This window comes from Microtus ochrogaster, unplaced genomic scaffold, assembly GCF_000317375.1.
Source record: "Microtus ochrogaster isolate Prairie Vole_2 unplaced genomic scaffold, MicOch1.0 UNK44, whole genome shotgun sequence".
Classification (NCBI taxonomy): Eukaryota; Metazoa; Chordata; class Mammalia; order Rodentia; family Cricetidae; genus Microtus; species Microtus ochrogaster.
Window position 1 is genome coordinate 1,046,932 of NW_004949142.1, and position 12,588 is coordinate 1,059,519.

The 12,588-nt window shown below is 53.9% G+C and overlaps 2 protein-coding genes across 2 annotated transcripts in view; one reads left to right on the forward strand and one right to left on the reverse strand.

Moving 5' to 3' along the window:
• Positions 1–3,075, forward strand: part of Ifi35 (interferon induced protein 35) — a 10,029-nt gene extending 6,954 nt beyond the window's left edge. The window contains exons 2-7 of the mRNA XM_005369067.1: positions 762–869; positions 1,696–1,843; positions 1,946–2,052; positions 2,147–2,333; positions 2,429–2,535; positions 2,804–3,075. Coding sequence (XP_005369124.1) covers positions 762–869; positions 1,696–1,843; positions 1,946–2,052; positions 2,147–2,333; positions 2,429–2,535; positions 2,804–2,995 — 849 coding nt within the window. The 3' untranslated portion in view covers positions 2,996–3,075. The remainder of the gene's footprint in view (positions 1–761; positions 870–1,695; positions 1,844–1,945; positions 2,053–2,146; positions 2,334–2,428; positions 2,536–2,803) is intronic.
• A 270-nt stretch (positions 3,076–3,345) lies between these two features.
• Vat1 (vesicle amine transport 1) lies at positions 3,346–10,612 on the reverse strand. The gene is made up of 6 exons (XM_005369068.2): positions 10,117–10,612; positions 7,356–7,563; positions 6,824–6,994; positions 6,627–6,716; positions 4,932–5,173; positions 3,346–4,813 (listed from the first exon to the last, which is right to left on the reverse strand). Exons 1-6 carry the CDS (start codon positions 10,528–10,530, stop codon positions 4,730–4,732), a joined length of 1,209 nt encoding a protein of 402 aa, XP_005369125.1. The 5' UTR covers positions 10,531–10,612; the 3' UTR covers positions 3,346–4,729.
• Between the last annotated feature and the right edge of the window lie 1,976 nt (positions 10,613–12,588).

Here is a 12,588-nt window from a genome sequence, read left to right on the forward strand (position 1 = left end):
GTGGTGGCTTAGGCCTTCAATGCCAGCACCTGGGAGGCAGAGGCAGGCAGATCTCTGTGAGTTCGAAGCCTGCCTGGTCTACAGAATGAGTTCTAGGACAGTCAGGGATACACAGAGAAACCCTGTCTTGCACGCACGCACACACACACACACACACACACACACACACACACACACACACAGAGGAGGAGGAGGGGGGTGGGGAAAGAAGGAAGAAAAAGAGGGTTAAGGTGCTTGCCAGGCAACCCGAGCTTAACCCTCAGAACGACCCACAGGGAGAGGGGAAAGAACTGACTCCACAAACTGGTCTTCAGGCCTCCAACATGCATGCTCACACAGATAAATGTAGTAGGAAATTAAACAGACCTAGCTCAGTAAATATTAACAAATCAGCTGGGGTGGAGCTCAGTGACAGTGTGTACCCTGAATGCCCGAGGACCAGGGTTCAAGCCCCAGAACAACCAGAAACTAGCAAACAGTGGTATGACACGTTGCTACCTTCAGCCCTGGCTCCTTCTTTCATCTTTGCATTGGAATTATCTTTCCTCTAAATTCCTGCTGCCCTTCCCCGTCAAGCCACATCTACCTCCTCCTCCTCCTCCTTTCATTTCTCCTCCGCCCCCAGGACAGGGTTTCTCTGTGTAGTCCTGGCTGTCTTGGAACTCGCGCTGTACACCAGGCTGGCCTCAGACTCACAGAGATCCGCCTGCCTCTGCTTCCCGAGTGCTGGGATTAAATGGTTGCCTTCTTCTTTCCTTCAGCTCCAACAGGTCCTCTGCAAACTTCAGGAGGAACAATCCAGGCTCAAGGTCAAGCTGCAGGATCTGCAACAGCTGAAAAAAGGGCTCGTGAACTTTCCCAGAAATGAGGTTAGATGGGAAGTGAGGTATTCCTGGTAGAAAAGGCCTGCTCGGGCTGAGAGATGGCTCAGTGGTTAAGAGCACTGTGGTGCTCTTGAAGAGGACATAGGTTCGGTTCCTGGCACCTACTGGGGCAGCTCATAACTGCCAGTAACTCCAGGTGCAGGGGATACAACGCCCCCTTCTGGCATTCATGGGTTCCTGGACACACACAGACACACATGTATACATGCAACCACCATTTCGTCCTTGCTGTGTGACATCAAGCATGCTGATTGAGCTCTCTGAATCTCAGTTTTCTCATCTGTGAGGTGAGGCTACCTACCACCCAGGCTTGTGTGAAGACAAACCAAGAGCTTGTATGAAAAGTGGCACATAGGCCAGGCGGTGGCGCATGCCTTTAATCCCAGCACTCCGGAGGCAGAGGCAGGAGAATCTCTGTGAGTTCGAGGCCAGTCTGGACTACAAGAGCTAGTTCCAGGACAGCCAGGAATGTTACACAGAGAAACCTGTCTTAAAAAATGGCTCATGTCTTTAGTCCCATCACTCTGGGGGGTGGGAGTGGGGGACAACACAGGGGCAGGCCAGCCTCATTTGCAGAGCTAGGTCCAGGACAGCCAAGCCTACACAAAGAAAGACTGTCTCGAAAAACCAACAGAAAGAAGAAAAGCCGGTATGACCTGTTATCACCACGCAGCCCAGCTCTTCGGTGAAGACATTCTGCACTGAGCATCCATCAAACAGAACTGGGGGACACATTTTGCTCAGGAGGGAGTGGTGGGGACCTCTCCTAGTCTTGAAGGTTATTAACTTGCCTCTTTCTCCCAACCTCCAGATCCCATTCCCAGTGCCTGAAGTACCCTTGGTATTCCAAGGCCGCACACAGCAGGGCAGGCAAGCACCCAAGTTTATGGTTTCTAACTTGGAGATCTGCTGCCCTCTGCCTGAAGGTTCTGCTCTGGTCACCTTTGATGACCCCAAAGGTTAGCCTCCTGTGGGAGGGTATCGTCTGGGGGAGGTTCAGGAGGGAGGTCAGAAGGTTTCCCAGGACTGACCCTGTCATTGCCCCCTCCCCCGCCCCCCAGTGGCTGATCAGTTGATACAACAGAAGGATCATAAAATTGACATAGAAGACTGCCGGCTGCGGGTGCAGATCCAGCCCTTGGAGCTGCCTGTGGTGACCAACATCCAGGTGACAGAATGGCAGGGTCCTTTCCCATGCAGTAGGTGGGATTCAGAAGCTGGGTTCTATGGATGAGTGGGCCGCCTGCTCTGTCTCCCGCTAGGTGTCCAGCCAGCCAGATAACCACAGGGTGCTAGTCAGTGGCTTTCCTGCTGGACTGAAGCTGAGTGAGGAGGAGCTGCTGGACAAATTGGAGATCTTCTTTGGCAAGGCCAAGAATGGAGGTGGGGACGTGGAGACCCGGGAGATGCTGCAAGGGACTGTCATGCTAGGTTTCACTGATGAGAAAGGTAAGGGTGCTGCAGGGGAGGTCAGGGGTCAGGGTGGATGAGGCTGGGAAAGGAAAGGCCTTCATGCCGAAGGTCACCTTCCCTGTTCCTCACAGTGGCCCAGCACCTATGCCAGATTGGCCAGTTCACAGTGCCACTGGGCCGGCAGCAGGTCCCTCTGAGAGTCTCTCCCTATGTGAGTGGGGAGATCCAGAAAGCCATGGTAAGTGATGGGTGGGGCCTGGGAAGCATCTACCTGCCAAACACCTGCCTGGGGAGGTTTCAGGGCCCCCAGACCTCACTGGCCTACACAGCAACCTTTCTGGGCTTCCAGACCCATCCCAGGTTTTCATGGGGTACTCCTTGTTCTAACCGTTGTGCCCCACTGCCCTGTATTCAAATGTTTTCATGGGGTACTCCTTGTTCTAACCGCTGTGCCCCACTGCCCTGTATTCAAATGAGCCCTTGCCATTTCCTGGCTCTTTTTCTAGATCAAATCCCAGCAAGTGCTTCACTCGGTGCTGGTGACGAATATTCCCGATATCCTGGATGCCCAAGAACTGCATGACATCCTGGAGATCCACTTCCAGAAGCCCACCCGTGGGGGCGGGGAGGTGGAGGCCCTGACAGTTGTACCCCCAGGGCAGCAGGGCCTGGCTGTCTTCTCTTCTATGTCAAGCTAGGACTGCATGAACGACCGACCACCAGCTAGGGACTGGGTTCACATACTGCCTAAAGCTACCAAGAACAGTGAAAGTACCAACCCAGTGTGCTGGTCTTCCTTATGTCAGGATAGCAGACTCTGTATGTGGAAGGGAGGTCGCGGGAGAGGACAGAACCCAGATCTCAACAGCAGTGGCTTCCCACTGACACATTCTCCCCACTTCTTTTCCCCTTGACAGTCGGGGCTTCTCTCTGTAGCCCTGGAAATCGCTCTAGACCAGAGCTCCGCCTGCCTCTGCCTCCAGAGTGGTGCTGGGATTAAAGGTGCACGCCTCTCCCAGCACTCCTAAAAGCAACATCTGATCAGAACTCAGGGTTTGGCTTTTTATTGACACAAACACAAAGGCAGCTGTGGTAATGGGGTGGGGGGACACAAAAGCAAACATCGCACTTCCTTCATGGAGGCCTCATTTAGACCACAGGGTGGCTGGGCCCCTCCACCTCCCTCCCATGGCTGGAGTAACAGCTTTCCCTAGTCAGAACTCAGAAGCAGTTACCCCAACCCAGCCTCAAAGGTCCCCACTTTGGCTCCTACCCCACTTGCTCCCCTGCCCAGGCTCTTCCTCCCCCACCAGTGTAAACAGAGTTTGGGGCTGAGCCTCAGGGATGCTGCTTAGGCTCTAGGAAGGCAGCCGGCTCCCCTGACAGCAAGGGACCCAGCATAAGATCCAGGAGTATCTTCCCAGAACTCTGCTGGTCCAGCCTCCTGCCTCTTTCTTCCCCACCACCTACAGACAGAACAGGGTACAGACCACAGTAAAAGCAGCTTGATCCCCAGAGTCTGGAGCTGCCCCTCCCACCCCTGGCACAGACACAGATTTTTGGCAGTGTTGTAGGGCTGGGGAGGAGTAGGCCTCAGCTCCACCAGCACAGGGAAGGCACCGGGGAGAAGAGAATGGAAAAGGAGCCGGAGACAGGGCCGCCCCTCTCCACACACACAAGCACATGTTTTCCAATGCTAAGGCACTGAGACAAATCCAGAGACCTCAGTGAAGGGGAGGGGTACCCGGTCCCCTCCCAGAGCCATGAGCTACGGAGTTGGTCTGATTCCTGACCTTGCTGGATGGAGGAGGCAGCCTTAGTTAAAGGCAGCAAACTGGAGATGGAAGAAATCCAATTGTGCTTAAGAAACTGGGGGCAGGAGACAAGGCTGGGTACTGATCAAGTCCAGGGGCGGGGACTTGAGGGTTGCAGGGACACTACGGGGGGTGGGGGGGAAGGGGGTTACACGGGTGCATGCTGGACTCACACAGATTAGCCCCACATCCTGAGCTGACCTTTGGATTCTTTGGGGAGGTGGTGGGGCAGGAGGGGAGATGAGGCAGAGGTGGAAGCACACACGACGGGGAGGGACTGGCTAACCTTGGCACAAAAGCAGCATGGCAGGCCCAGGGAGAGGATGGGGGGCAGGACGCAGCCAGCCTCCTCATGACCCTCCCTGTCCCTTTGGCAGGGCCCAGACATCCAAGTGGTCACTTCCCAACCTCTTCTGAGGGCAGGAAGGGGGAGGGACAGCCCTGAGCAAAGAGCAAGCTCAGAGCAGGAAGTGGTCCTCAGCAGAGACCTTTGGAGGGAGGGCAGGAGAGAGGGCAGAGCATCATGACAGAGGATGAAATGTGAGAGGCTGGTGGGCAATGCAACAGGGCTTCCCATCTTCACCCTTCCTGGCTCTCAAAGGCCCTGAGCCCCTCGCCCTAGGTCTCCTTCTCGGGTCCGGGGACCAGGAGGACCTTGCCCACATTCTTCTTCTCCTGCATCTGCTTCATGGCATCAGCCACCTGGACAGGAAGAGAAGACCATTACTGGTGCCATCTGTCCCATCTCACATAGCCAATCCCAGCTTCTTGGGATCCTCTCCTGAATCACCCAGACCCTTCCTGGAGGCTCCACACTCACCTTCTCGAAGGGCCAGACTGAGTCAATTCGAGGTTTGATGCGGCCCTGATTGTACAGAGCCAGGAGATGGGTAACCACCCTGCTCACCAGTTCCACCTCACCCTCCAGGGAGCCCAGGTAGAAGCCACACACGGCTCGGTTGGCCTGCAGCAACTGCTGAGCTGTTACACTGAACTGATTCCACCAAGTGCGGGCCATGGCCATCAGGTTCCGCTTGGGGCCAGTCAGCAGGTTGGCCATTCCTAAGGGACAGAGTGACATGGCCTATGAGCCACGTACAAACATCCCCGTGCGTCTGAATCCGAGTTTGTCTAGCTCCTCGATCTCTCGACACTCAACACCAGGACTATCCCGGTTACTAGGCACAAACTAACTCTTGCTCTCTGGCGAATATAACGGCATGTGTCTACAATCCCACTACTCAGGAGGTAGAGGCAGGAGGATCAGGCAGGAGTTCAAGGCCATCCTCAGCTACATAGCAAGTCTGAGGCCAGTCTGGGCTACGTGAGATTTGTCTACACACGTGCACATACATGTATGCACGCACTTGTGTACATGCACACTCACACAAAATGAGCCCTTGAGATGGCACCGTGCCGAGCTGGGGACCCACATGGTGGAAGAGGAGAACTGACTCCGGCCAGCTGTCCTCTGAGTTCCACGCATGTGCCACAGCAACCACAGGTACACGCACATAAATAAAAAAATTCGACACCCAAGGGCTGGGGACGTAGCTCAGTTGGTAGACTGCTTGTCTACCCTGCACAGTATAAATCAAGAATGTGGTGCAGGCAAGAGCCTTAGCAATTGGGAAGCAGAGGCAAGATAAGAAGTTCAAGTTTGTCCTTGACTATGAAGTGGGCTTGAAGATGACTTGGGATACTGAACCCTTGTTTTACAAAAGAAAAAAAAGAGGCCGGTGTGGTGGTGCATGCCTTTAATCCCAGCACTCTGGGAGGCAGAGGCAGGCGGATCTCTGTGTGTTTGAACTCAGCCTGGTCTACAAAGTACAAAGCGAGTTTGTTGAGGACAGCCAGAGTGGTTACACAGAGAAACCCTGTCTCAAAAAAGCCAAGTAATAATAATAATAAATAATAATAATAATAAAAACTGGAGAGAGAGAGGCAGGTAGACCTCTGAGTTCCAGGCTAGCCAGAGCTACTTAGTGAGACCCTGTGTCAAAAGGGGAGGAGGAAGACGAGATGGGAGATCACTTTTCAGCAGGTATGGTGTCGTGGGAGAGGGAAGAATCGGGAGCCGGTGGCAGAAAGCGAGAGAGCACACACGCTCTCTTCCAAATTCCCCCTCATTTTGATATATGCCTTTTTGTGTAAAGTGGGTTTTAAAACAAAAACCCAGCTTGCCCAAGAAGCCCAAGTGGCTCTGAGGAAGAAAGCGGACTGGCTGGTTTAGCATGGGACATAATCCCCAAATAGGAAGGCAAAATTACTATGACTCACGGGAAAGTTGTGAAAGGGGATGAGAGTGGCTGGCACCCAGAGGCCGCAATCCCATTCATACATCCAGGACCCTTTTAACCCCGACCTCGCCGTAGAGCTGCGGAGCCTCCATCCTTCCTTCTTCACAACAGCTCAGGCCCCCGTATCCCACCATATTAGTGGGATTTATGTATTAATTAGTCCCACCCTCCCGCCCTGTGCAACCTCACTGCATTTGAGACAACTAACAACTCACCATAAGTGACAACTTTGCCCATGGGTTTGAGGAGGTGGTAGCCCTTGGCAGTGTCGGATCCACCCAGGGGGTCCATGACTATGTCTACTCCTGTCACAGAGTAAGACCCAGAGGTGACAAACATTAATATCCACAGGTCTGGAGACACCCCCACCCTGCCCTGTGCCATCCTCCCGACTCCCGGGCCCTGCCCCCACCTTTGGGGGAGATCTTCTTGATCTCATCCACATAGTCAGTTGTGTGGTAGTCGATGGCATGTGTGACCCCGTTCTCCTTCAGCACCTCGTGCTTGCTGGCCGACGCTGTTCCAAACACCGTCACATTCTCCACGGTGCGGCACAACTGCAGGGCTGCCATGCCCACACCACCTGCAGCATGGAGCAGGGACAGAGTCACTGAGCCTCCGTTCCACGTTCCAGCCTCCCAAAGACCTAGTCAGTCAGCCCATCACTTTTATTGTGCCTCCTTTTGGGGCCTATGTTCAAATTCCATAATTGAGAACCAGAGAGGAGGAGACTGGACAAGAGAAGGTGTGGGGTGTGGGCACACGGCTAAGGGCAGCAGGCTGAACCTGGTATCCAAATGTTACCACGGCAACTATACTGCAGAGGCCGCTGGGCTCCAGAGGCCAGGCAGCCTGGTGTTACCATGACAACAAACCAGCCAGACTACAGAAAGGGGCCCAGAAGGGAAATCAGGGTGGGGGAAAAAAAAGAAGGGATCTGTCACCTGCAGCCATGTGTACTAAGACGCTGTGGCCAGGCCTTAGGTTGCCGAAGTCAAAGAGAACCATGTAGGCGGTGATATAATTGACCAGAAAAGCAGCAGCTTCCTCAAAGGTCATAGCCTCAGGCATCAGGAAGGTCTGGGCTGATGGCACGGTCACCTCCTCCTGCCACATCCCTGACCGGCTCAAAACCATCACCCGGTCCCCTGCCTTGAAGAAATGGGAGAATATCACTTGATTACCGATTCACTAACCCACAGGTGACTTACCGGCCTTCACCATGTCCTCGACCATTGAAGATGCAGTAGCAGGAGACACAGCAGCGGTGGTCGTGGGATTAACAATAACAGTGTCATTTACTGAGTGTTTCTCTAGTGTTTCATATGGAAGCGCTCAATCAATCCTTACATCAGTTTTAGGCCATCCTTATCTCCACATAACAGACCATACGCTTCATTATTATGTAAGATCCCTGAACTGCAAGGAACTTCCAGTTAGGGCAAGCATAAGTATTGTTAAAGAGATCAAACTGCTTTGATTACAAAAGTGGGCCCCACCGTTTAATGACAATGTGGCCTGGGGCAAATAAAAATTATTTAACCACTTTTCTTATCTTCATAAGGGGAACTGTAAGAATTAAACAAACAAAAATACAACATTCAGAGACACTTAGCACACTATCATGAGTTAATATCAGTAATGTTAGCTAACAATAATAATAGTAACAACAAGGAGAAGTTATCAAGTAACTGAAAACAGAGGGCTACACATAGCAAGGGCCGTGCCAAAATGCAGGTAAGTGTACCTGAGTTGTAAATGGTAAATGTGGTGACCACCCCAGGGGCAGCTGTATTTCAGCTAACATTGGCTTAATATTAGAAAAATTATGCAGGCAGACATGGCACAAAAGGGTGATGCTCAAGAGACAACCCATTCCAGCCACAAGGAAAAGGCGTGGTCTTTCATTCTCAGTCACTTGCAGGAGGGTCCCTCTGCAGGAGGAAAGGGGACAAAGACAGCAACTAGGCAGGAGGAGGGAGGAGTCTCAGTCAGCCTGACTCTAGGAAGACCGTGCAGAGAGCAGTGTGGGAGCTGTCCTAGACAATCAGGGTCTTAGCTACTGCAGGAAATTTAGGATCCACAGGGTGGAAGAGTAAGACCTCCTACATAGGCTGTTTTCCAAGTCATCAAGTCCCCACACTGAAGAGGACACCTTTTCTTCTGTGAGTTCTGGCCTGGGGGGTGAGGTCTGGGAAAGAAAGCCCCCAAATTCAAGTCTAGTAGATACAGTAGCAACCCAAGAGAGCTCGCAACAGAGTAATTTCCAGTCGGACTAACGACCAGTCCTGGATGTAGTCTAGGAAAATGTCACTTGGTCTAGCTCATACCTAACCTTTGGCCTTCCCAGCTCGGGGCCATGACCCCTCCCCAAGGCAGCCACCAGGAGGGTGGGAAAGCTCTCCCCACAGAATCCAGGCTCTTAACAGCAGATTCTTGCCCTAGGCAGGATATCCTGTATTTACCAGGCGGAAAGTGTGGGGAGGAGTGGGTAGATGGGTGGCCTTCAGCAGTAACTCCAGCTATTAACTTCCCCTTTCACCTCCCCTCCCCCCCAAAATTCCTTTTAGCATCATCCAAGAGTCGGATTATTTCTAAGCCAGGGCAAGGGTGGGACCACAGCTGGATTCATGGAGAAGGATTTTAAGGAGGAGCTGTTTGCATGTTCAACAAATCCAGCAAACAGCAGGTCAGCAAAGGCCAAGATTCTAAGACTGCTTTGGAGACGCTTCTCCTGAAGGTGCGGGATTTGCAAAGAAACTCCTAAACACATGATATGAAGAGGCGTCACCTCAGATGTCTCAAAAAGCTGGTCATCTGGTAAGTCTCATGTGGCCGAGGTTATGGCTGCGATTAATGATAAATGAGAAACAGACCGGCAAAGCTGGGCCAACCTGCTCAAGGTGCCACACCTCTCCACCCTAGTCCAAATGGGCTCCACCCGCCCGGGTTTCAGAGGCTGGGGTCCTCCGTACCGGAGACGAGATGGTTTGGACCGGAAGTTGCCAAGGGTAGCCCCGGGTCGTGGCCTGCCCGCTGAGTCACTGGAGACGAGATGGTGTTGCAGTCACGAGAGCCCAAGACAAAGATGGGAGCCCGATCCCGCCCCCCACCCCACCCGCCAAAAACTGAATAGTAGTGTAAGGCCCGTAGGGAGTGGGGGAGCAAAGCTCCTTCTGCTCCATGATGGGTGTGTCCCCTCTGGCCCAGCTCGGGGAGGGGCCGCCATACACCCCATACACCACGGGGCTGCATGTGACTAGCGCTCTGGCACGGCCTCCTGCACCCCCGCCTAACCCCGTCTACACAGCTTCTAAAAGCTCCCGCGGGAGGGAAAGCGGGAGCTAGTCACCACTCAACAGTCACAGACCACAACTGCCCGGGGAGTGTTTAGTGGGCAGGGGTACAGGTGTGGTTTTACTAGGGGAGGGGGCGAGCAGGTCATCTTGCGCATGCGCCTGGGCGCCTTATTGTTTTCCGCCCCCTCCCCTCTGTAACTCCGCTCGGGGCGGCGGCCACGACTAAAAAATGGTTGGGGAAGGGGCACTAACGCAGTCGCCAGCCCCCAGTAAACCCTTTTTCTCTAAGCCTCAAGACATAAATCGCTTTCCCATGCGTCCCACGTTAGTCCACCCGCGTCCCTGCTGGCTTCCCGGTCCAGACACACCCCCGGCACGCGCCCACTCCTGCCATCCCGCCGCTCACCTTACGGTCGCTGACACCCTCGCCCACGGCCACCACCACGCCCGCGCCCTCTATGCCGGGGGTGACCGGTAGCGGCGGCAGCCGGTCGTGCAGCCCCTGGCGGGCAAAGAGGTCGGAGAAGTTGAGCCCACAGGCTCGCACGCGCAGCGTCAGCTGACCGGGACCCGGGGCCGGGGTCGCCGCCGGCCGGCTCTGCAGCTTCACCTTGTCGTAGCCACCGAAACCGGTGAGTACCAAGCAGCGCAGCGGCGGGGCCGAGGCGGTGGCCGACGCTTCGGGGGCCGGGGGCGGCTGCGGGTCGCTCGCCACCTCTACTGTCGGGGGCTGCGAAGACGCATCCTCCCCGGCCCCGGTCCCGGCCTCGGCCGCCGCCGCTGCAGTGGCCGCCTCGGCTGCGTCCCTCTCGGCCGACATGGTGAGACTCCCGACGTGCACTCCCAGCTGTACAGAAAGGGTGCCCAGCTTGGGAGGGCGGGACACGCGTCAGGAAGAGCGCAGGCTGCGGACACCAGTGGGTGGGGCGGGGCTCTGGGGCGGGGCCCCTGCCCGAGGGTGGAGCTTCGTGCGCGGATTTAAAGGGCTAGGCCCTCTGCTGACCGAGCTGGGAGAGCGCAAAGGGACTAGCAGTGCGGGTGGTGAAGGGTGGTATATGTGTGTGTGTGACTTATAAGCTTGAGGAGATTCTGGGGCATGGAGAGACGGAGACTTAATTTATTCATAATAAGCCTTATACGAATTAAAAGCTGTCATGGCTCAGTTTGAGGATAATCCAAAAATTTGAGTTTACATCCGATTTGGGGAGCTAGTCACCTGTGGATCAGAATCCGGAGAAATTGTGCCTCGGGTTCTAACTCTGCCCACTAGTAGTAACCAGATTTCATTCATTGTGGTCTTGCAATGGCAAATTACGTATGTGAACTGCTCTTCCAAGACAGGATCTGATTATGTAGCCCTGGCTGCCCTGGAACAGCTGTGTAGAGGAGGCTGGCCTTGAACTTACATAGTTACACCTGTTGCTGCCTCGTGAGTCCTGTAGTTAAAGGCATGCGCCACCACTCTTTTTCTTTCTCACTCTCTTTTTTCTTTTTTAAAATTTATTTATTTATTTATTTATTTATTTATTTATTTATTATGTATACCATATTCTGTCTGTGTGTATGCCTGAAGGCCAGAAGAGGGCACCAGACCTCATTACAGATGGTTGTGAGCCACTATGTGGTTGCTGGGAATTGAACTCAGGACCTTTGGAAGAGCAGGCAATGCTCGTAACCGCTGAGCCATCTCTCCAGCCCCACTCTCTTTCTTTTGTTGGTATTGAAGATAGAATCCAGAGCCTCATGAATGCTAGGCAAGTGCTCCACCCCTGAGCTGTATCTCTAACTTAAACTTAACCGTTTTGGTTGTCAATGCTGTGTGTCTGTTCCCTTTCTGTAAAATTTATGCGGTTGTGTTCTCTAGTTATCTTTATAGGGTTATTCAAAACGAGCAAAAATTTAAACGCGCATCCTCTACTTAAGGAATATCTCTCTCTCTCTCTCTCTCTCTCTCTCTCTCTCTCTCTCTCTCTCTCTCTCTAGCCCTGGCTGTCCTGGAGCTCATCATGTAGAGTTAGCTGGCCTGGGACTCAGGGAGATCTGTCTGCCTCTGCCACCCAAATGCTGGGATTCAAGTCGTACAATACCATGCCTGGTTAAAGAAAAGCTTCCAAAAGGCAAGAGATGCCATGAAAATGGAGGTTTGATTATTGTTAGCATGAGATGAGGCTGAAATTGGCTTCTAGACTAAGGTCTGGCTCCAGCTGAGCTGCCACCAGGTTCTAGCTTCCTTAGTCTTTTCTTTCTACCAAAATGTCCACCAGAGGACGCAAACGCTCCCCTAAAACTTTCCACTCAGTACTTGGCTAGAGGAACTCAGTCCACGCTTCTAGGATGGTCCAGGCCCACAGTTAAGTTGCTGCAGGCCCAGATCGGCCACCCGTCGCTATGGAGACGGAAAGCTATGATGTCACTAATGTCTGGTGGGAGTGCTAGGGTCGGTACTTCCATTTCCCTAAACCCTGCCTGGACCCGAGAGTGGAGGAGGGAGACAAAAATCAAAAAACCTCCTTTTCCTGAAAACTCACGCCCCCCCGTGTTCTGAAAGTAGATGGCTGCCGCCGCTCGTGTCCGCACTAGCACACCTGCGTGCACGCGTGGGCACACAGAAGGCCCAAGCCTCGCGCTTGCGTGTGTAGCTTCGCTCTCTCCCCTTCAGAACTCCGTCCCTAGTCTGCTCCATCTCCACTCCTAAGGAACTCAAACAAGCTGGGCTCGGTAGCCGCAATCACCCTCAGGCGCTCCTGGGGTCAAAGCAGCTAGCAGGAGTAGGACTCTGCCCCTCCACCATCTCCCAGGCTCCGCCCCATCCCGGGCCCCGCCCCTCGGCGGTACGGGTGGGAGGCGGGGCCGGGGGCGCGGCCCGCGGGCTAGGGGC

Bases quoted from the DNA above. Each gene is read 5' to 3' on its own strand.
- Vat1 (XM_005369068.2), bottom strand. From the start codon at position 10,530: ATGTCGGCCGAGAGGGACGCAGCCGAGGCGGCCACTGCAGCGGCGGCG. The intron at 6,995-7,355 runs GTGACAGATCCC...TCCATGCTGCAG, and splicing joins CTTAGTACACATGGCTGCAG to GTGGTGTGGGCATGGCAGCC. The intron at 5,174-6,626 runs GTGAGTTGTTAG...TCTGTCCCTTAG, and splicing joins GGGCAAAGTTGTCACTTATG to GAATGGCCAACCTGCTGACT.